The sequence below is a fragment of the Typopeltis vanoorti genome, chromosome 14 (assembly GCF_054136105.1).
Source record: "Typopeltis vanoorti isolate ZY-2024b chromosome 14, IOZ_Tvanoo_1.0, whole genome shotgun sequence".
In the NCBI taxonomy this organism is placed as follows: Eukaryota; Metazoa; Arthropoda; class Arachnida; order Uropygi; family Thelyphonidae; genus Typopeltis; species Typopeltis vanoorti.
Window position 1 is genome coordinate 84,227,945 of NC_143562.1, and position 25,238 is coordinate 84,253,182.

The 25,238-nt window shown below is 37.7% G+C and overlaps 1 protein-coding gene across 1 annotated transcript in view; it reads left to right on the plus strand.

Moving 5' to 3' along the window:
- The window catches only part of Trpm (transient receptor potential cation channel, subfamily M), a 410,993-nt gene that overhangs the window by 347,791 nt on the left and 37,964 nt on the right, over positions 1–25,238 (plus strand). Inside the window, 1 exon segment of the mRNA XM_090403483.1 lies at positions 12,154–12,280. Within this exon segment, the coding sequence (XP_090259609.1) occupies positions 12,154–12,280 (127 nt within the window).

A 25,238-nucleotide genomic window follows, 5' to 3' on the forward strand; every position in this document is an offset into this window, starting at 1 on the left:
CGAATAGCAAGGACTCTCTACAAAAATGGAGGTTGGAGTAAAAGGATGGAGATATTCAGTTGTTTGCAGATGATGCAAAGTTGGGACGAACCATAAAGAGTAGAGAAGATGTTGTGACCTTACAAGAAAACTTGAATAAATTCAGTGATTGGACACGAGAATGGGGATACGAGTTCAATGTTGCAAAATGTAAGGTTTCAAAATTTGGAAAACAAAAATGGGATGCAGAATTTGTGCTTGGTGAGGATATATTGTAGGAGGTGGAGGAAATAAGAGATCTGGGGGTGATAGTGGATAAGGATCTGAAATTTAGGGGACTCATAGCCAAAATTGTGAAGACAACACAAAGGCTTCTGGGAATGATGTGGAGGAGACACTGACTTGTAGAAGTAGGGAGATTCTTGTTCCATTGTATAAGGCTTTGATTAGGCCACACATGGACTATTGTGCCCAGATTTGGTCACCTGGTTTTCAGAAGGATATTGGAAAGGGTCCAGAGGCGACTGACTAAGGTAGTTTCTAACCTCTGGAATGTTGAGTATGAGGAAAGATTGAGAAGATGCAATTTGCAGAGTCTGGTGGATAGGAGGAAGAGGGGAGATATGATAGAGACCTACAAGTTATTAAGGAGTTGTTATAGGATCAATGCTGGAGAGGTTCTACAGAAAATAGTGGGAGATCAGGGGAGAACCAGAGGTCATCCCTGGAAGCTGCATAAGGAGGGTGTGAGTAGGGGAGTGAGAAGCAATTTTTTTTCATGCAGAGTTGTGATTGATTGGAATGCCTTGCCTGAGAGTATGGTGTTTGTAGAGAATTTGAGTGCATTTAAAGCATGGTATGATGAGCTGTGTGTTTGATAAAAGGACCTCCTAGATGAGTCATTGACTCCATGGGGTCTTGGGTAATAATAATAATAATAATAGTATAATCTGTATACCAGCTTCAAACCAGTCTGGAAATTATAATCTTTCTTACCACCTATTAAGGATAAATTATAACCTCTTTCCTTGCCTAGTGTTTATCAATACCCTGTTCTTGTCATCTTTGCTACTTTGGACAGACTGGCCATTCTTCTCTAATTAGAGTCCAAGAACATCAAGATTGTTCAGACCATGTTTCTCATGTCATCAACACTAGGCACAGAGTTCACTGGAATCAAAGCTGTTACACTACAGTAGGTTTAAATTTAATCATCTATTTCTTGAATCAGGCGAAACCTATGCCACTGTCTTAATTTTAATCAAAGACTGTATACTTAGCTATTAATTTTTTATATTTTTTTAATTACATAACTATACCTATTTCCCATAGTGTTTCCTCCTGTACTTGTACAGCTGCAACTGAGACATGTGGAAGTATGCATATGCTGTATGATTTGTTCATGTCTTCATAAATTAAATGCTATAGTCAATTCTGCTTTTTCCTTGCATGATGCTCATGATATATTGAGCGAAATACATGGGAGTATTTCATGTATGAAACTGTCATTTAAAAAATTAGTATTATGCATACTGCACATGTTCCTATTAAATGCCTAGTAAATAGTAAATGATGAAAGGGATTCATGTTGCAAGATTATTGGATCTAGTAATAATATCTGAGAATTTGTATATAAATAAGGTGACCGCTGTCTCCATTTGGAGGAATAATTCATGCATTCATGAGAGATGGTTAATCATATGACAACTTTGAATAACCTGGCCTGGTTGGTCAAGTGGTTAGCATACCCACTCTCCAGCCAAAACAGTCGGATGTGGTTAGCACGAGAGTGCTATCCACTCTCCTATCGAAGCCCGCCATGGGCATGGATGTTTGTGATTGTCTGTGAAAATGCTAGTGGTGGGTAGGCAGTAAATGCATTGGAGATGGAGAAGTAGAGTAGGTGCCCTCTCTCAATGAGTCTTTGGACTCCCTGGAGGTGTCACCAAAAAAAAAAAAAATTAATTAATTTAAAATAAAAAATAAAAAATTATGTGTGTACGAGGTGTGGCTATTAAATAACGAGACTGGTTGCAAAAATGTGGTTTATTATTACAATTGTATACAACTTAATTGTTATCCCCTTCAGCATACTCCCCTCCTCTATCTATGCACTGTTGCATACGAATTTTCCATTGTTGGAAGCAGTGCTGCAAATCATTAGGTGTTATCTGCTTCAGTAGCACTGCCTTTTTCTCCCTTACCTCATCCATTGGTCCACTTTACCTCATCCACCCATATAGTCATACCACCTTACTCGCCGGACATGGAGCTAAGTCCGGCAAGTAAGGTGGATGGTCCATCACCGGGAGATGTCCTGATGGAGAATCCAAGTGTTGATCTTCCACAGATTGGATCTCTTCTTCCTCACTCGTTCTCTCAGCTTGGCCAGAACCTCAAGGTAATAATGTTGGTTAACTGTCTGACCCTCTGGTACCCATTCAACCACTACCACGTCATTGATATAAAAAAAAAAAAAAAAAAACGATCCCCATTGCCTTCAGTTTTGACTTCTCATTCTTGTTTTTTTCATTCTCAGTGACATGGAAGTTTTCCAGTGCATCGATTGTTTCTTTGTTTCTGGATTGTACTGGAAAATCCACATTTCATCACATTGGCGATCTTCTCCTGCAAGTCTGACTCCGTTGTCAACCGTTCCATGATGTCAGTGCAAATTTGTTTCCAGACATCTTTCTGCTACCGACAGAAGTTTTTGGGAACAATTTTGCCATGCAAAATTTGTCATTCAGTCTCCTTATCAATGTACACCATGTCTGCTATCATTTGAATGCTTAATTGACAATTGTTGCAGACAATTTCATTAATTTTCACAACGTTTTGTTCGGTTCCTGCTGTAACAGGGCGACCTGGTCATTCATCATCTTCAACGTTTTCTCGACCTTCAGCAAAGCGTTTGTGCCATTCAAACATTCGCACACATGACATTACATTATCACCGTACACCTCATACAACAGTTTCACACACTCAGTCGGTGATTTCTTCAATTTCACAAGGAATTTGAGATTCGAGCACTGCTCGAATTTAACATTAGACGTTATTCCGGCAAAGCGACTTTACATATGTTTCTTTTATAACTGCCTACAGACTAACTACGAGTGACAGCGAACAATGCTGATCTCAACTGCTTCCATATCCTTCAAGGTCATTCACAGTGCAAGCCTATCCCACTGCTACGAGTACATGATTCACAGTGCACCTTGTCTTGTTATTTAATAGCCACACCTCATAAATGATTAAGGTAGACTGAGATGGCAGCTGGATGCAGTACCTTGACATGAAAAATTGCATGGTAGAGGAATTAGCAGTGCATGGAATATAGTCATATCATTTCCACTAGCATATTATTATTATTATTATTATTATTACGGGTATCTCCATGGAGTCAGTAGACTCATTGCGGGAGACCCAAACTAGCAAAACAATATCTGTCATATCTCTTCTTGAATTCATTTACAGATGAAGAGCTCACAACAAAGTCAGGCAATGAATTCCACTCATTCACCACCCTCCAGGCAAAAAACCTTGTTCTGACACCTTTGTTAACCACACTCTTCTTTAATTTCCAGAGATGACCTCTTGTTCTTCCATCACTATCACACAGCTGAAACATTTCCCCTGCATCAATCCTATAAAAACCTTTTAGTAATTTGAATGTTTCTATCATATCCCCTCTTCTTCGCCTATCAGCCAATCTCTGCAATCCACAAGCTCTCAATCTATCAATGTAGGGAGCATTTTTTATATCACTCACCAACTTGGTCACTCTTCTCTGAACCCTCTCCACAGCCTCCTCATCTCCAAGGAATCCAGGTGACCAGACCTGAGCACAGTAATCCAAATGTGGAAGTATCAATGCTTTATAAAGGGGAATAATAACCTCTTTATCTCTGGATGTCAGTGTGTTCCTCAACAACCAAGTAATCCTATGTGCAATCTTGGACACCTTAGCAATGTGTCCTCTGAACTTCATCTCCTTATCTACCAATACCCCTAAGTCCCTAGCCTCATCAATCTCTTGGAGTACCTTTCCATCTATGTAGTACACAGCTGGTAATCTTTTAATCCCAAAATGCAAGACTTTACACTTTTCCACATTGAACTGACATCCATTTTCTTTTGCCCATTTTACCAGCTTATTTAAATCCTCCTGCAGACTTTCAACATCAGCTTGATTTTTTATTGCACTACACAACTTTGCATCATCAGCAAACAACTGAATATCTTCCTTTAAGCCGTTTCCTATATCATTTATATACAAATTAAACAACATTGGCCCAAGCACAGAGCCCTGAGGCACACCACTGGTCACCTGCCTCATTCTGGACTCGGCTCCTCCATACACCACCTTATGGTATCTCTCCCTGAGCCATTCTCCTATCCATATCACCAATTTAATATCCATTCCCATCTGCTCCAATTTGCGTAACAGTGTTCTATGGGGTATCCTGTCAAAAGCCTTAGCAAAATCCAGAAGTACCACTGTGTAGCCAGTTCCTTTGTCCAACTCTGATGTTATTCTATTATGGATAGTTAATAGATTGCTAAGGCAGGATCTACCTTTAACAAAACCATGTTGGCCTCTATAGAGTATCATATCCTGATCCACCCATTCTTGAATTTTGTCTTTAACCAACTTTTCCAATACTTTTACCACTACTCCTGAGATGGTGATTGGTCTGTAATTCAATACTGCAGTTTTAGAGCCACCCTTATGCAAAGGAACCACTTTGCCTAACTTCCACTCCCTAGGGACCTTACCAGAGTTCAAACTTAAATTAAATATCCAGGTAAGAGGGGTTGACAATTCATTTGCACATTCACGCAACACCCGAGCTGATATTCCATCTAAGCCTACCGCAGTGTTTGCATTTAAGTTTCGCAATATATTTAATACCTCTGATTCTTTAGCTTCAATTCTCACATTAGGTATTGCTATAGGTATAGAGATATCCTCACTTGGGTGATAGACTTTTGAGAAGTGATCACTCAGTAACTCAACTATTACATCTGATTTTGTCACCTCAATACCATCAGCACCCACTAAGGTTATCCTTCCGAAGTCATTCTTCCTCTTACTTGCCACATAGCGGAAGAACTCTTTGTGATTACCCTTGATCTCTTTGGCTAAGGTCTTCTCATAATCTGATTTAGCTTTTCTTACTATGCTGGTAACCTTCCTAGCTTGAGCCTTGTACTGCTCATGGGTGTCCTGATCGCCCTTCTCCTTGTAAATTCTCCATAACATTTTCTTTTTTTGTAGTTCAAGCTTGATACTACTGCTCATCCATCTAATGCCTGCCTTGTTTGACCTCCTGACCATGGGGACACAATCTGATATTGCTTTCCTCAGATACCCACTGATTTTATCCCAAGCACTGCTAACATCTTTCCCTTGCAATATGTTCTGCCATGGGATGGCTGCAAGCTCACTCCGAAGCTTGTTATAATTGCCTAACCTGTAGTTTCGTACATACCCCTTCTTAATAGAAAAATCCACAGATTTTGCAACCTCCCAAGTCAATACCACATGATCGCTTTCACCAACTGGAGGTAACGAGGTCACCTTACTTATGCACATAACCTCTGAACCAATAACCAGGTCCAACACTCTCACACCACGTGTCCCTTCAGTTACGTGCTGTTTCAAGTAATTATCTCGTAGCAGATGTATGAACTCCATTTCCTTTTTGCTACGTGATATTTCCTCCTTCCAATTGATATCACCATAATTAAAATCCCCCATAATAATCACTAAGCCTTCACTCATTGCACTAAGTTGCTGATGCATGAATTCAATATCTCCCCCTGTACTCCCTGGCCTATAGCAGCATCCAACTGTATATTTGGTTGCGTTGGTCACTATTTCGCACCAGACTGCCTCAAATGAACTCTCATTCACATGTCTATCATCATGATATACTACTTTCTTTGGCTGCAACACATCAGCTATCATCAACAGTACTCCTCCTCCTGTTCTATCTTCTCTATCCTCCCTGAAAATACTGTACCCATCACATTCAATTCCAGTGACCACATCTTCTGCTGACAGCCAAGTTTCACTAATGCCTACAACTTTTGGTGAGATTTCACTGACTAATGCCAAAAATTCTTCTCTCTTATTTCTAATGCTTCTAGCATTGGTATACAAAAATTGCAGATTCCCTCTAGATCTTGTACCGGCTTTAGAACTGATATATAAGTCACTAACTACCGTAGTCCTATGCCGATTTTTTCCCCCTCTCTTCTGCAATTTATTCTGCCTATAAGGATCAATAAATACACAATCAGTGCTAAAGTTTCTCTCTCTTACACTCAACCTTTTCAATATTAGTTTCCCTGCCCAATAACTTCAACCTGTTCAGAAAACAATAACTTCTTCAATCTCTTATGTCCTTCCATGTTAAGATGCAGTCCATCTCTAGCATACAACTGCCTTTTTCCTTCAAACACACTCCAAACATCAACAAACTCCAGACCTCTTTTTCTGCACATTCTTGCAATCATATCATTCATTATCATTGCTCGTCTACTTAACTCGTAATTGTCAAAACGAGGCAGCACACACACTATTCTCCCATTGACACTTTTCCTCTTCACAATATCTAATAATGTTCTTAAATCTTTTCCTACCCGATTTATACTACCTCTCAGGTCATTCGTACCCACCATACTATCATCTTGTCTGTTTCATGCCCTCTCTTTATTGCTAAAGCCACTCTTTCTATTGTACCATCAGCCAAGCACTCCTCATGCATACCACTCTCCATACCCTTAATCATAGAATCACCATATATTTTACCACTATTAACTTCATTCAAGTTCACACTCATGGACTCATTCTCTACACTATTCAGCATGACTCTCCCAGCTTCATTACTCAACTCTCTATTACTTACCCCCCCACTCTCACTACATCTCATTTCTTCTTGGCCACTTGTGGTTTTATTATGTTGACTCCCAATCACTCCCATACTATTTATTACTGAATCATTCACCAAAGACTCACCCATATGTAATCCTGTTCTAGTTACTTCAGCTAAAGTAATCTCTATAGTCCTAATTTCTCTGTTTAACACATTAAACTCAGCTTTAACTTCCAGTATCTCCGTACCGATCACTTCCACTTCCTCATGAAGAAGATGAAGGTCATTTTTCATTTTCATAAACTCCCGCCGAAGTTCTTCCGCTACGGTCCCGATGTCAGCTTCCATTCCTAAACGCTCCAGCCTATCCCGACACTTCTCAGTGTGGAGAAGACGTGGCGGACGAGCTAGTATATTAATGATATTACAAGATATCTGCAAAGAATGTCTGAAGGATGCAGTGTATGACTGCATTTTACAATTAGGAGAATAAATCACATAGGAGTGAAATGAATTACTAAGATTTTAAAGCAAGAGCTGCATGAAAAAGAAAATATTATAGATCCAATACTAGGGAAAAGGCAATGACTAGACCCAGAAGTCTTATTAAAAAAGCATGCCAGGAGAGCGAAGGTGATGAATGTAAAAGGTAGTATTCCCCAAAGACCACATCCTCCAGCTTTTCAAAAGAATATCAACAGATTAATTTGCTCTTGACCTCTGTCTACACAGAGCATTTATTTACTGTAGGCCTTGTAACCTTTCATATGTGGAATGATATAATAATAAAACAAAATCAAAAATTACTTGGAAGAATAACCTTAGTGAATGTGAAAGGTAGGAAAGTATCAGATGCTTTAGAAGTAGGTGAGTTGTTAAGTGATCACTTGAGTGAGGTAACCATCCCAGCCAAACCCTGCATTGTAACTTGATGAAAGGATTTCAATATTATTGCAAAGTAGTAGTGTTATATGGGATATCTGCAAAGGTATTGAAGGAATGTGCAAAAGAATTATTAAAGCCTGTAACTTGGTTATTCAACTGGAGTTTCAGAACAGCACACTTCTTAATGAATGGAAAAGATAATTCCATTACACAAGCATGGAGAAAGTAGTAACCAATTATAGACCAATTGAATTCTCTGTAGTGATCATTAAATGTCTTGTAGAAGCTAATTAGGTTCACATCCAGAGGTGGGTAGATATCATTCTGATCCTCTATATATGACTTTGTTATTGCTTTAGCAATTTGCTTGCTTTTATAATAGAGTGACTCCAAAGTTGGATAAGGGGGATGAATATATACCACAATACTTGATCACTACATCATGGGATTTTGTCAAGGACTTGAAAATATTCCATATGGGAAACTCTTATATAAACTCAAAGGAATGGATATTCAAAATATACTTGTGGCAAATAAGAGAGTGTCTTAATGACAGGTATTAGAGAGTAATATATGGAGGTACCGAGTCTAAAAGGAAGGTGACCACTAGCATATTACAGGATTCTATACTTGGGCCTTTGTTGTTTAACTTGTATATTAATGATATTGGAAGTGGTCTAGTAAGTAATATCCAGTTATTTGATTATGAAGCAAAGTTGGGGAAATAATGTTAAATGACAGCTGATAAAAAAAAAAAAAATTCCTGCAAACTCATTGAAACAATCATAGTAATGTTGTTTGTAGATAGTAGCATTGTGTGTAAAAAAATAAATAAATAAATAAATAAGTATTGTAGATGGTGGGGTGTGCCCTCTTGCAAAGAGTTCATGGACTCTCCTTGGAGATGTCATAGTAATAATAGTAATAAACAGACTTGGTCTATGGACAAATGACACTAATGTCAATTGATTGTTGCTAAGTGTCATTTTATGCCTTTTGGACTGAAGACATTGCTGGCATACTATTATATTAATGCGAATTTACTGCAAATAGTTTTTATTTTTTATTCATGTGGGATTCTCCCCGTTCTTCGACCATGCCGTTAGGACTGGTTGAGCCCTTATAATAAGGGATTAAGTACTATATTATGACTAGCCTGTGTGTTCATGGGGCCAGTTTGCCTGCTTGTGAGATGAAAACCCTCAGATAAACTGGGGGGAAAATCCTGCTGCTCAAGACCATCTAACTTGGCTCTGTCTGAGAAAGATCCTTAAGCTCCTCATGTTGCCGACAGGAATCGAACCTAGGACACTCCTTTTCCAGGCATATGGTTGCAAAGCGCATAGCAGCTAGGCTAACCGTACTGACACTGCAAATAGTTAATGAAGCTAGACTTTGGACTGACACTGGACAGAGAAGTGGAAGTCAAATGCTGCTTAAATGGTTCAGCTATCACATTAAGTAACTATGCTCTTGAAAAGAACTTTACACTTATAAGAAGAAGGACATTATGCTCCTGCTTTACAAGACTTTGATAAGACTACAACTGGACTAATATGTGCAGATAAGGTCACCTCCATTCTATAGTGATTGGGAGACAATTGCAATGATCCATTGATGGGCTAACCAAAATGATATCTTGCCTATGGAATTGTGCACGTGAAGACAGAAGGGAATGTGGTTTTTCAAAGTTCAAGAAACAGGCAGAAGCAAGAAAATACAGAAATATATAAGTTGGTAAGGGAATTTTACAGTGTAGACACAAGTTAGATTTTACACTCATGAGAAGTATGTGTGTGGAGGGGGGGGTAGTTGGGGTCACCTCTGGAAACCAAGTAAGGGTATGCTTGGGAAACATATGAGGTCCAGATATTTTCTCATTGTGTTTAGTGAGTGCGGAATCTACTACTATTTGGTGTGCCCTTGGTGATTGTGTTCACAGAGATATAATAAGTATTTAGGCCGTGTAACATTGGGGAGGGGTGATACTCCTCAATTAGTTCTAGGACCTCCTGGATACTAATAATAATGATGGAGTAAGGTAATTGTCCTTCAAAAACTCAAAAAATTAATTTTTCTTGCTTCTAGTTGTTATCTCTTCATTTCAATCTGTATCCCCATAATTAACAAAATGAGGATCACTCATGTCCTGTTTTTTTAAGACAGTTAGAAGCATCTAACTAATATCTCATCTTCTTATATAACTAATATCTCTTATATAAGAGATATTAGTTATATAAGATTAACTTCTCATATAACTAATATCTCATCATCTGAGAAAGTCAGGCATAGCACACTATGCCCGACTTTCTCAGAACTTCTATATCTGTTTTCTCCTTTTCATGTGTACCTTAATATTATTATTATTATTATTGCACCTTCCATGGAGTCAGCAGACTCATCATGGGAGGTTCATTCAACTGACAACATATTTATCATACCAAATCTTAAAATCCTTGTATATCGATTCTCTTGTCATATGTTTCTCTCTTTCTACTGGTTTCACACTTCTCCCCCTCCTTGCATTAACAACATATTCTGGTAATGTGTTTCATTCGCTGACAATTCTCCATGTAAAAAAGTTACCCCTCCTCACACCCCTCTTCATCACACTTTTACATAAATTTCAGGGATGGCCTCTGAATATGGGTGCAGTTCTTCTGCTATCATCAGTGGCCTCTCTGCCTTTCTCTTCTTGCACTTCTCATTCTCAGGAAGCTTTTAAAGAAGAATTTTTCTTACTTCTGGATGCTCTTCATTCTAAATTTCCATAATTAAAATAATAATAATCACCTTTGTCTTGTTTACTAAGTCAGTTTGCTTATACATTTCTAGGCTTGTGGCCATCCTCCTAATATTCCATCCTGTTCACTGCTGTGCAGTGAACAGGATACATATCATATCATATCGTATCCTATGTTTTATCAAAAATACTACTCCTGTTCCTATCATGTGTATTCCTTATACAAGCACAATTCCTCTGTTATTGAATGTCCTCTCTTGCTTTCATATCATATCGTATCCTATGTTTTATCAAAAATACTACTCCTGTTCCTATCATGTGTATTCCTTATACAAGCACAATTCCTCTGTTATTGAATGTCCTCTCTTGCTTTCTCTTGTTGTTATTCTCATCATCATGAAAAACACCATACCTCAGTATCTCTACTATTCCTTTCATTGTATCATCCTTTTCTAGTTATGTTTTAATTACACTAACAGTGCTTCAACAAATTCGGCCATTTGGTGCAGAAATTTCATCCTCCTTGTTTCTGATAATCCTGGCATCTGTAAATAAACAGAGAAACTCATAGGGTCATAGATTAGGCTCATAGATGATCCCTCTCTTACAGACTCACTTCAACCTCTATCTCACAAGTGCAGTGTTTCAGCATTGTGTCTGTTCTTCAGGTGCTTTCCATGATCACTGCTCCAGTGAATTAGCAATCATCATTACTCCACTTTCTGTTGCATTAATACAAGAGCTTCAGCTGCCCGGCATCCCTTTACTGTGTGACTGCAAATACACCAAACCCACTTCTGTTCATCCTCTTTTATTCTGTCCACCTCTGTCCTCTGGAACAGCCTTCCTCAAGAAGTATTCCCAAACAACTACTGCAACTCTTCAAAAAAAATCGATAAACTTCTATCTCAGTCCTCATCTGCACTCTGCACAAGTGATGTGCCTATAGGTCCCTCGACCTCTTGTGTATGGAATCAATATAAAACTAAAAATAATTAAAAAAAAATAAAGTAGGATTTAAAAAAAAATGATTGTTCTATGACTAGTCTTATTTCTGCAATTCTCATCTGTAACTTCTGCACATCTGAACTTGGTCCTTCTCATTTATCATTACCTGTTCTATATTTTTTTCTGATACATCCCCTTCTTACATTGACCACACACACATTTACACATTCACTACTAATGCCAACATTAACTCTCTGTACATTGATTCCCTGTACATCCTTACCCTGCCTTGCATATCCATTCTCTTGTCATATGTTTCTCTCTTTCCACTGGTTTCACACTTCTTCCCCTCTCATGATTCATTTGCAACCATTTTTCAGTCTCATTACTTTGATCTTTCACGTTACCTCTTACTTTCTCAGATCTTTTTGTTGACCTTTAACTGTTACCAGTGCCTCTTCATTCAGATGTAATCCAATGTGCTTACACAGTTCTCTTTGTCCATGAACTTAATTCAACACAGTCAAAAATACACTCCTGTCTCCTCACCTTCCCCTTTCTTGTTGTCATTATCATCTAACTATCTGCATCATATATCTTACTATAATAAATATTTTACTTATGTATTACATTTTATTTTCTTTATTTCTGACTTGTCTGCCAAGTGTAAATAAAAGAAGCATTTTTTTTTTTTTTTTTTTTTTATTGCACAGCTGAATGTGGAGAAGCTGAGGGCCAGATACCATGTCGAACAGGCATGTGGATTAATCCTGCAATCATGTCAGTCTATTTGCTCATTGCCAACATTCTTCTTGTTAATCTGTTGATTGCTGTATTCAAGTAAGATTTATTTTCTATTCATAAAATATCTCAAAATATATTCATCAGTGAATGACATATAATAGAACTTTTATTTAACACCCTATTTGCTTGTCCATTAGTTTTACACACACACACATACATTCTTTGATTGGTCTGGCTAAAAGTTCATAAGGATGGTGTTATATTTTAATTAGTTTTATGTTTTTGTTGTTTGTTGTTATTTACAAATTTGTGCTCTGCTAGTCCTGAAAGAAAAATATGTCCCATTTTATATTTATGTATGTTCTGATTTGATATTTTCAAAAAGTGTGCAGATTTGTAATATGTAATACTTGAAATTCTCTCTTGTCATCTAATAATCTCTTGTCATAAGAGAATTAATGTTTTATGGCAGGTGGAGGAAGTGTTGATTGTAATGATTCAGGTGAATAACATGAAAAAAATAAAATAAAAGTCAAGATTGTGAGTCTATTGCTACAATTTGATAGGAATGAGCTGAGAAAAAAGTTATGCCCACAAATGATTCAGTGTTAAGATTGTGTAGGAAGAATTACTTGCAGCATGGATATATGCAGTGATTTTCATGGCTGGAAGAATTTGTGTCTGTAAATTGGTTGCACTTCAGTGAACTTACATTGTTTGGAAAAAATTCTGTGTGGGGGGAAGAATTGTAGTTGATGTGAAGAGTGGGGGAAACCAGAATAATTAGAGTGGAGGAAGTTTGAGCACATGTATAGAAGTGAGTGATTTTTAATGAGCATGAGAGCTATAGAACTGTAATTATAATAACCACAAAGATAATCAAAATAGTGATTGTTGTAAGGAATTAGATTCCTCTTGTGTGAAAAGTGATAGTTGCAGCTGCAACATGTGGAATGACTGATTTGTGGGAATTAAAAATGACTAAATCGTTTTATCCAGTAACATTGTCTAAATGGCTAAATTAGTTCTAAATTTTTTAACATCTTAATTGGTTGGAACTGGTTTTAGTTCAGAATAAAATCTCAAAAATAGGAAAGAAACAGATTTGACATATGTGCAAGGGGAGACATTAGAATTAAGCTATCTAATATCGAACTAATTCAGTATTTATAAACAAATGATCCTATTGAGTAAAAATAGTAAGTATAAAGTATTGGAATGACTTTTAATGGGATTATATTGATCAAGTGCATATAATAAACAACTATGTTATACCAACTAGTTTCACCAACTAAGGCTGTTGGCATCTTCAGGGTACATAACTGATGTAAGGCACTAAAAAGTAAAAAACTGTTACAAACTATAATCAACCGATTCCAATTATATTAAACTAAGAACAGAGCGCGTACAATACATGTATAGAGCGTGCATGATATCACTTGTTGTTATTTAGGAACGTTCTATAGTTGGCACTATAATTCAGTTCTGGTGAATTGAGGGATCTAATAAGGGTCTTCCAGATCACGGGCAAGATTAGTCCTTGGTTCCTGCTAAGGTTTTGTATACAGCAGGCAAATTTAAACGTTTTTTAAGTATAAAGTATGTTATTCTTTAAAATTGCATTAGGGATGATTAGAAAAAAAATTGACTATAAAAGTTTTTTTTTTTTTTTATGGGGGGAAGTCACTAAAGAAAGGTTAAGAAACATTAATGTGTATACTAATGCCTGAAGTATTAAGAACAAAGGAGAGAAGAGTTATAGCATTTGCATGTTACCAAATTGGCTAAACATTGTTGGTAATAGTGATACTTGAGCTGAAAGAAGATCCATGCAGAAATTGGCTGTAAGAACCATATTTTATTCAAGTAAAATTATTATTATTATTATTATCCAGGCCTCCATGGAGTCAAAAGACTCATCGTAGGAGGTCATTTTTAGGAAACACAAAGCTTGTCATACCACTCCTTGAACCCATTGACCATTCCTGCTCCAACCACTCTCTCAGGCAATGCATTCCAAGGTTCAACCACTCTCCACGCAAAGAAACCACTCCTCACCCTCTTGCGCACAGCCTCCTTTTGTAGCTTCCAGGGATGGCCCCTTGTCATTGCTCCTTCCTGCCGTTCCACCAAGTGAAAGAACTCTCCAATGTCTACCCTGTAACTGCCTCTCAACAGTTTAAAAGTCTCAATCATCTCACCTCTCCTTCTTCTATCCACTAAACTCTGCAGTCCACATTCCCTCAGTCGATCCTCATAACTCATAGTGTACAGTCCTGAAACCATCTTTGTTATATGTGTCTGTACCCTTTCCACAGTCAATTTATCCCCTTCAAATCCTGGGGACCAAATCTGAGAACAGTAGTCTAAATGTGGTCTGATAATGGCCTTATACAACGGAATGATAACTCTTTTATCTCTGCAGGTCAGTGTTCTTCTCAGTATTTAAGCAATCCTCTGAGTTACCCTCACCACCTTTGCAATATGCTCCCTGAATTTCAGTTTTCTATCAGTCATCACCCCCAGATCTCGTCTCTCCTACCTCCTCCAGTACAGCTCCCCAAACCTCAAGACTTTACATTTTGCTACATTGAACTGATACCCCCATTCATTTGCCCATCTGTCTAGTTTATTCATATCCTCTTACAGGGCTGCTGTAAAATCTCGCAAGAAATTATTTTTTAAGAGAGTTTTCGCTAAAGATTTTCCAGTTTTTTGTCTTAAATTATAAGAAAAAAATGTGCTTAGTAAGATGCAAAAATATAAAAGAATAAATTGCTGTTAGAAATGCACCTACGCTATAGGAGTTTAGCCAGATTAGCGCTGAATACCACCAAAATCGTAAGATCTGGCGGCCAGCAATGATGTCAAATCTTTCATTGTTTCTGGCTAATCCTGGAATACTCTGAATTAAGAAGAAAGGAGAAAAATCGATAATACTTTGAATTAAGAACAATTAAGAACATAAGAGAAAAATGGAATAAAAGGCAATGCAGCACATGGTTCTGGGCTTTTTGGCATTTGGTCTCTTGCTTGGCTCTTCACCTACGAGGTCTACGGGGCTCCTTCCCTAGTTCTAGGATGATCGTTCTTCCCGCCATCCGATGTTTCTCTGTCGGCAGCTCGCTCTAGGTTCCTGGTAGCTACAGCAGAACCCCCAGTGCGTTTGATGAAGGAAAACTCTCGAGGATTGACCGGACGGAAGTCTCTATGTGTGATACGAAATAAATCGGACTTTCCTCTCGAGTTTGTTAGCAAGTAAGCCATTATTTTGTTTGTAATATGTTATATGATTGTAACTTGAAATCGTAAAGGATTGAGAGAGGTTACTTGTTAACTGGCGGTTAGATTGAATTTGAATAAGGGAAGAACTTATATGGTTAAGTATGTCTAATTCATAAGTTGCTTGTGATAATGTCTGAATTAGTATCAATTAAGTATTGAATGATGTGTTGGAGGAAAGTTAATGTGATCCTTCTTGGAATATTTATGCATGCTTGCAGGTAATATGCATGTAAAGCACTATTACTGATAACCCTTCCGAGCTTCACATCATCCGCAAACAACTGAATGTTCCCTTGCAATCCATTGACAATATCATTGATATAAAGGTTGAACAATACAGGTCCCAGTACTGATCCCACTTGTAATCTTCTGCTTCCTTGATATTGCCCCACCATACACAACTCTCTGATACGTATCAGTCAGCCAATCCTGAATCCATTTGACTAACCCCGACATTTAAACCCATGTGCTGCAACTTAAATATCAGCTTATCATGTGGCACCCTGTCAAACGCCTTTGCAAAATCCAAAAAAAATAGCAGTATATGCCTTTCCCCCATCAACTGCTCTTGTCGCTTTATTATAAAAGGCAATCATATTACTAAAGCAAGAGCGCCCCTTAACAAATCCATGTTGACTCTCACAGATAACATTACCCTCATCTGCCCAACGCTGTATATAGTCCTTCACTAATTTCTCCAAGACCTTAACAACTACTGAATGACACACAAACAAGCCTATAATTAGACACTTCCAGTCTGCTACTGCTCATATGCAGCAGCACTATCTTACCTTCCTTCCATTCCCTGGGTACCTTTCCCACAGCCAGACTTTTATTGAAAAGCCAGGTCAATGGAACTGTCAGTTCCTTAGCACATTCTCTCAAAACCGTGGTGAAATACCATCCAGTCCAACAGCTTTACTGGTATCCAGAGTACTCAGTATTTGGAACACACTCTCCTCTTGCACCTCTAAACCTCGAATAGACATTGATAATGGCGTCACAACTTCAGGTATACCGACAGATGCTGACATCTTAAAACAAATCTCTCATACACCAGAAGAAGATAATAGTAGTAGTGACTCCGAGGAAGAAAATAGCAATGATGAGAAAATCATTATCTGGTGTGAAGCAGAAAGTGCTTTACATATTTTAACAAGATTTATGGAATCACGATCTGTAAGTTCAGATGACACATTCAAGCATCTTAGTGGTATAAGGAACAATTTCAAACATATGAAATATGCGTCTTGTGCAAAGCAAAGCAAAGCACGCTTGATGATTTTTTATGTAAAAATGTGAAGTTTTAAAAATAAATTTTTGTTCTTTATATGTATGTATGCACATATGTATTTATGTTACCCAATATACCTATGCTGAGAAAAATCTGAAAACATTTTTAATTCGCTTAAATTATGACCTTCTTGGATATAACAAATAACGGTTATTACGGACAAATATATGCATCCCCTGGAATTCGTTATAACCGAGTTCTACTGTGTGTGTATATATATGTGTGTGTGTGTATATATATATATATATATATATATATATATATATATATATATATATATATATATATACATACACTACTTTTTGGTATCTGTCCATCAGCCAACTTTCTATCCATGTTACCAGTTTCTGTCATCTCCAATTGTTGCAGTTTGCATAATAGAGTTCCAGGTGGTATCCTGTCAAAAGCCTTTGCAAAATCCAGCAGTATCATTATGTAGCCATTCTCTTTATCCAACTTAGCTGTCAACCTATTATAAAAAGTTAATAGTTTACTAAAGCATGACCTACCCTTCACAATATCATGCTGCCCCTCAATACAGTATCACATTCTATTCCATCCATTGCTGAATTCTCTTTTTGACCAACTTTTCCAGTTCATTTACCACTCCTGAGATACTGATTGGTCTATAATTTGCTACCAGAGACTTAGATCATACTTTATGTAAAGGTAGTAGTTTGCCCTTCTTCCACTCTCTTGGGACTTTGTCAGAGCTGAGACTTAAACAGCTTAGTCAAAGGCATCGCCAGTTCCCCTGCACATTCTCATAAAATGCAAGCTGATATCCCACCTAATCTCCTAGCTGTATTTGCATTGATTCTGCAAGATACTAAGTACCTCCAGTTCTTCAATCTCTATTCTCATATCAGTCCTTCTCCTTGGTCATAACAATATTATTATTATTATTATTTTTTTTTTTTTTTTTTTTTTTTTATTATTATTATTATTATTACGGGTATCTCCATGGAGTCAGTAGACTCATCGCGGGAGACCCAAACTAGCAAAACCATATCTGTCATATCTCTTCTTGAATTCATTTACAGATGAAGAGCTCACAACAAAGTCAGGCAATGAATTCCACTCATTCACCACCCTCCAGGCAAAAAACCTTGTTCTGACACCTTTATCTTCACTTGGATGGTACACTCTTTGCAAAATGGTCACTCAGTAGCTCAACAATATTGTCTGCCTCTGTGACCTCTCTATCATCTACACTCATTAAAGTTACCTTTCCATAGTCATTCTTCCTGCTACTTTTTTTTGTGTGTGGGAACGTTCCCACCTATGAAATGTTATTATTATAAACCTTTAGTACATTTTGTACCGTAGGTGGGCTAAGAATTTTTTTTGCCATTTTTATCAATTTTATATACATTTTTTGTAATTATTTTAAAATTGATCTTTACATAGTCTGGAAACTCTGCTCTAGAGACCGAACATGGAACTTTTTCAAGCCACTTCAGGCCTCAAATAAGCAGGTAGGTGGTCTTACACCAGGCATTGAAATTCATCTTCCACCTAAAGACAGTTATAAACATCCATGCCCAATGCACAATTCAAACCCATGACCAACAGATCGTAGGTTTGAATTGCTGCGTATCGAAAAACTTTGAGATTTCCTTTCGCCTGCTCAGCTAATGTCTTCTCATAAGCTGATTTCACCTTCCTTACCATGATGGTCACCAGTCTTACTCGATTCTTGTACTACTGTTGATGAGTTAGCTGGTTACCTTTCTCCACACAACGTTTTCTTTTTTTGCAACTCATGCTTAATGACTACTCATCCATCTAAATCTTTTCCAATTTATCCTGATGACCTTGGGTATACACTGTATACCCAAGGTCATTCTATCTAGAGAAAGATGCCCCTTTGACTATACTCCATGCACTGTGAATATCCTTTCCTTGCAGATCTCTCTCTGCCATGGCACTGCTTCAAACTGCCTCCTAAGTGTGTCATAATCACCTGCCTTGTAGTTCCATATGTACCCATTCTTAACAGGAATTTCCTCATGTTTTGCTACCTCCCAAGTTAAGATCACATGATCACTTTCCCCAATTGTGGAGGCATTGTAGCTACTTTAGTTATGTACAGATCTTCTGATCCTATTACAAGGTCCAACATGCTCATATACTCTGAGTCCTCTCTGTCACATTCTGCCTCAAGTAATTATCTCTCAGTAATTGTATAAATCCCATTTCCTTCTTGCCCCATGATCTTGCCTCCTTCCAATCTATGTCTAAGAAGTTGAAGTTTCCCCATAATAATTACTTGACTTGCACTCATTGAACTAATCTACTGATGTATGTTTTCCACATTATCCTTGGCCTATAGCAGCAACCAATTTTATATTTTGTCCTATTGGCTCAATCTCATACCAGATTGACTCCAGAGAACTCCCATCTGCTTGACAACTGATTCCTGCTCTTGTTGGCTGCAATTCATCTGCTGTCACCAGCAATACTCTTTCCCCTTTCTCCACTACTCTTTTCTCCCTGAAAATACTAAATCCACCACATTCTATCCCTGTAATTACATTGTCTGCTGTTAGCAAAGTCTCACTAATGCCAGAGGTATAGCTGGGGGGGGGGGAGCACAGACTGCCCCAGGCGACACTTTGAACCTTTTTGAACTTTTGCAGTTAATTCTAAAATATAGTCTCGAAAACTCAGTTCGAAATATTGTAATACTACTGCACATTTTCCTCACAATTGTTGTAAGTGTTGCTAGTTGGGAGAGAAGTTTTTCTAAATTAAAATTGATTAAGAATTACCTACATTACTATGAAATAGACTTTGCCAATGTCATAGACGATTTTGCTAACAGAAAAGCAAAAAAAATAACATTTTAGAATGTTGGAATTAACATTTTACTTCAAAAATGAACATAGTGTTTTGATTTAATTCCCTATACATCGTTTTGACTTTTTGTAGTATTTTTGATGTGCATTGAGAGGGCAGCAAACTCAGGGACCTGGGCGGCATAAGCTCTAGCTACATTACTGACTAATGCCTATAATACAATTTACAGATAAAAAATACTAGTGGTGGCAGACAGTAGGATGCCATTGTTTGTAGATGATGATGGTTGTGGCATTTTGTGTAGCTGGTGAATTAAGTAGTGGAGACGTAGAGGTATAGAGTAGAGTGCCCTCCTTCAATGAGTCCTTGGAGGAGTAATTGTCATGTAATAATAATAACAATGATAACTTTGGTGAAGCTGCTCTAACCAATGCCCAAAACTCCGTCTCCTTATTCCTGATGCTTCTAACATTAGTATTTAGAAACTGTAGCATCCCCTTAGACCACCAACCACCTTTACATCCTGAATTGATTATCCCATTTGATACTGTTGCCTGAGAGACTAGATTCTGCGTTTTTTTTTTGTTTGTTTGTTGTTGTTGTTGTTCATTCACACACTCATTTGCTTCATGTCCACACACACACACACACACATACATACTCATCTGCATCCACCCTAATTTCTTTAGTTTTCCTGACTGTGTGCTTCTACACTCTGTGAACAAAGCTCTCTAGGTACCTGACTCTGAATCCATTTAAGTGCAATCTTTCAGTATCATACAGATCTTTCCATTCATCAAACTCAACTTGTGCAATGTGGCCCCTGAACTTCAGCTCTTTGTCTCCACCGCCACTTCCAGCTCAATGATCTCCTCTACCTCCTTCAAAATTTTTCCACCAAGTGTATGCTTTACATCTCATTGCAACATTGAACTGATAGTTCCACTCACTTGCCCACTCATACAGTCTATTCAAGTCCTCCTGTAAGACCACAAACATCTACTTACTTCCTCGTTATTCTTCCCAATTTTTCTTCATCTGCAGACAGTTGCATGCCTCTAGTCAAACCTGTCCCAATATCATTAATATACAAGTTAAACAACAATGGCTCCAAAACCCATCCACCTCTCTGTTATAAAGACTCGCCCATTTCAGTTTAGTTACCAAATTGTTGTATAGCAATCTATCAAAAAGCCTTTGCAAAATTTAAACACACCACTGTATATGCATCTCCCCTGTCCAATCCATTCATCACCCTCTTATAGTACCCAAGAAAATTTGTAAAACGTGACTTCCATTTATCAGCACAAAGAATATTGTTGTTATCAATCAGTTTATGTATGCTAGCTCTTACTAACCTCTCCAGTACCTTAACCCCAACCCCAAATATAAAAATTAATCTATAATTTGTAGTCTTAGTTTTATCACCCCTTTGTGAAGTGGAACAGTTTGACCTTCTTTCCATTCCTTTGCAACTTGTGTTATTTGTTTGTTGGAAGACTCTTATTAAACAGGTATGCCAAAGCTACCACCAACTCCCTGGAACAATCCTTGAAAATGTGTGATATGCCATGAAGTCCTGTTGCCTTATTGACTTTCCAACTTACTTAATTCCTCGTATACCTCCTTCTCACTCATAAATAAGCCATTCTCTCCCATTGATTCTACACTTGAGCTTCTCATGATTTTGTACTGATTAGGATGAAACATTCTGATGAATTATTCACTGAATATATGCACGTAAACACAACAAACGTAAGTCTTATGTCACAGGTATCCTTAAAACAGCGAATTATTCACTGATATGTCCACTACAGTGCTTACCAATCTACATCTTCATCCACATTATCTTACCATAATCATTCTTCCTTCTACTTTCCACATGTTGGAAAAACTCTCTAGGATTTTTGTTGACTGTATTTGCTGATTTCTGCTCATAATGCACTTTTGCTGTTCTTATTAACTGAGTCACCTAGCTGGCTTGCTCTTCACTCTTAATTCAATTGCTTGTTCCCATTATGTATCTTGTGTTGCCTCTACAATACCTTGTACTTTCGGATTCCATGCTTAATCCCTTTATTCATTGATTTGATGTTAAATATCTCTTGCTCATTGCCCAAGCAGCATTGAATCTTCATTCCAGACTGTAGCTCTAAGTTTTCTTTTTATTCTTCTTCATCTCATCTATTCTTTAGGATGAGTGGATTCTCCTGATTAGGGTTCTTGACAAATTAATGCAACCAGCATATCATGCCTCTGCTGCATCTTCTAAGGATAAGTATTTATGCCTGTGGATCTGTCTTCACAAAACTATAGGCATAAATACACACAGGCATTAACAGGTCAGTTTATATGCTCTGAAGGATGAGAAACTTTAATTTCTGAAAGAAAAATTTCCCTCTACCTCCATATGAGGCCTGCTAACTCACCATTTGATTGAAAAGACATTATAAAGGGTCCTCATTGTAGACAGGATTTGAACCTGGGTCTTTCCAATGTATGGAGGCTCAGCTGTCTCCTAAGCTTCTCATTATCACTGACTTTGTAGTTCCACATATATTCTTTCCTCACAGAAGTCTTCATATGGCTGGCCACCACCCAGGTGATCACCTCATGGTCACTCTCACAATCTGGGGAAATGTGACACCCTGTTTATAAACACTTGATAAAATGTTAGAGCTAAGTCTCTATTAATCCTCACATGCCTTTCCTTACATACTGACTAAGATAGTTCTCTCAAGAACTCAAGAAATTTATTTTCCTTATCACCAGATGCAGTCTCATCATTCCCATCTGTATTACCATAGATAAAATCATCTATAATGATCATCCTTCATTATTCAATAACTCTAGCTACTTATACATTTCTTCATCACCACCCTGGCCTATAGCAACATTGGACTAAATGTCTTCCTTTCAGTCTCAACCTTCACACCATACTGCTTAAAAACCACGCCAGTATTTCTCTCTTGCATCTCCACTTTTTTGCAGACATAATTCCTCTACTATCATGAGCAGCACTCTCTTTCCCTAATAAATTAGTGAAAGCCACATTGTCCTTTCCAGAGAATTTAAGCCTGATCAGTTGAAATATGCACTCCTGTATCTATGCATTTCATTAAAATTTCTGTCAAAAGCTTACAAAAATACATCCTAACAAATAGAAGGTGCATTTTTTTCTAACTATATATTTTGTTAGACTGCAAGAATTTCATTGAAAAGTACCTGTCTTATCATTATAACAGTGCTTAAAAGAAAAGAAAATGCCTGATTTATATAAGCAGATGGGAATGGATATTAAATTGGTGATATGGATAGGAGAATGGCTCAGGGAGAGATACCATAAGGTGGTGTATGGAGGAGCCGAGTCCAGAATGAGGCAGGTGACCAGTGGTGTGCCTCAGGGCTCTGTGCTTGGGCCAATGTTGTTTAATTTGTATATAAATGATATAGGAAACGGCTTAAAGGGAGATATTCAGTTGTTTGCTGATGATGCAAAGTTGTGTAGCGCAATAAAAAATCAAGCTGATGTTGAAAGTTTGCAGGAGGATTTAAATAAGCTGGTAAAATGGGCAAAAGAAAATGGATGTCAGTTCAATGTGGAAAAGTGTAAAGTCTTGCATTTTGGGATTAAAAGATTACCAGCTGTGTACTACATAGATGGAAAGGTACTCCAAGAGATTGATGAGGCTAGGGACTTAGGGGTATTGGTAGATAAGGAGATGAAGTTCAGAGGACACATTGCTAAGGTGTCCAAGATTGCACATAGGATTACTTGGTTGTTGAGGAACACACTGACATCCAGAGATAAAGAGGTTATTATTCCCCTTTATAAAGCATTGATACTTCCACATTTGGATTACTGTGCTCAGGTCTGGTCACCTGGATTCCTTGGAGATGAGGAGGCTGTGGAGAGGGTTCAGAGAAGAGTGACCAAGTTGGTGAGTGATATAAAAAATGCTCCCTACATTGATAGATTGAGAGCTTGTGGATTGCAGAGATTGGCTGATAGGCGAAGAAGAGGGGATATGATAGAAACATTCAAATTACTAAAAGGTTTTTATAGGATTGATGCAGGGGAAATGTTTCAGCTGTGTGATAGTGATGGAAGAACAAGAGGTCATCTCTGGAAATTAAAGAAGAGTGTGGTTAACAAAGGTGTCAGAACAAGGTTTTTTGCCTGGAGGGTGGTGAATGAGTGGAATTCATTGCCTGACTTTGTTGTGAGCTCTTCATCTGTAAATGAATTCAAGAAGAGATATGACAGATATTGTTTTGCTAGTTTGGGTCTCCCGCGATGAGTCTACTGACTCCATGGAGATACCCGTAATAATAATAATAATAATAATAAGGCATTTTTGCTCAATACTGATTCATATCACTATATTTAGATATTTCAGTACAAAAATAAAGTGCAAGAAATATAACTATATCACTTTTAGTTATGACTTTCTGCCAATACTATTTAGAACTGCATTACATTGTGGTTTGCAATTAAAAAAAAGCCTTATTTTGATCATTTACATATGAAAAATATAGTCTATAACATTATTATTATTTTCTTGACCTTCATGGAGCCACAAGACTCATTTTGGGAAGTCAACACTAGTCATTACCACTGCTCAAACTCATCCACGTTTTGCACTTTCACCACCCTTTCAGGCAATGCATTCCATTCTCCTACCACTCTCCATGCAAAAAACTTACTTCTTATTCCTTTTACTCACTACTTTCTTTTGTAACTTCCAGGGATGATCCCTTGTCCTTTGTCCGACCCCTTGTTCTACTATATGAAAAATCTCCTCAGCATTAATATGATAATAACCTTTCAACAGCTTAAATGCCTCAATCATATCTCCCCCTTTGTCTTCCATCTACCAAACTCTGCAGTCTGCATGCCTTACTCCTCACAATCAACATTATACAGTCCTGATATCATTTTTTTTATCTGTCTCTGCACCCTCTTCAAGGTTACTTCATCCCCTTCAAATCCCAGTGACCAGATATGATCACAGAAATTCAGGTGTGGTTTAATCAAAGCTTTATACAATGGGACCACCACCCTTTTATCTCTCGTGATCAGTGTCCTCCTCAATATTGTAGCAATTCTTCACAACTTTTTACACTATGTCCTCTGAACCATAAATTTCTATAAAACCACCTCAAGATCCCTTGTTTCTTTCCTTCACTTCTTCCAATAGAACTCCACCAAGTGAGTATGAAGCATCCTATCTGTGGATTCCAAATTTCAAAACCTTACATTTAGTTGCATTAAACTGGCACCCTGATTTGTCTAACTTTCCAGCTTATTCAGATCCTATTGAAGAGTCAGAACATCAGCTTCACATCATCTCATCTGCAAACAACTGAACGTGGTATCCCTGTAGTCCAGTGACAATATCATTGACATAAAGATTGATCAGTAATGGTCCTAGTACTGAATCCTGTGGAACTCCACTTGTAACCTTCCTACTCCGTGATACTGCTTCCCCATATACAATTCTGATATCTTTCAGAAAGCCAATCCAATCCACTAACCTGATATCCAAACCATATGTGTTGCAACATAAAAACCAACTTATGTGGCACCCCTGTCAAATGCCTTTGAAAAGTCCAAAAAAAAGCACAGCTCATGCCTGGTAATACACTTTTCAAGACATGAAACTAGTCATG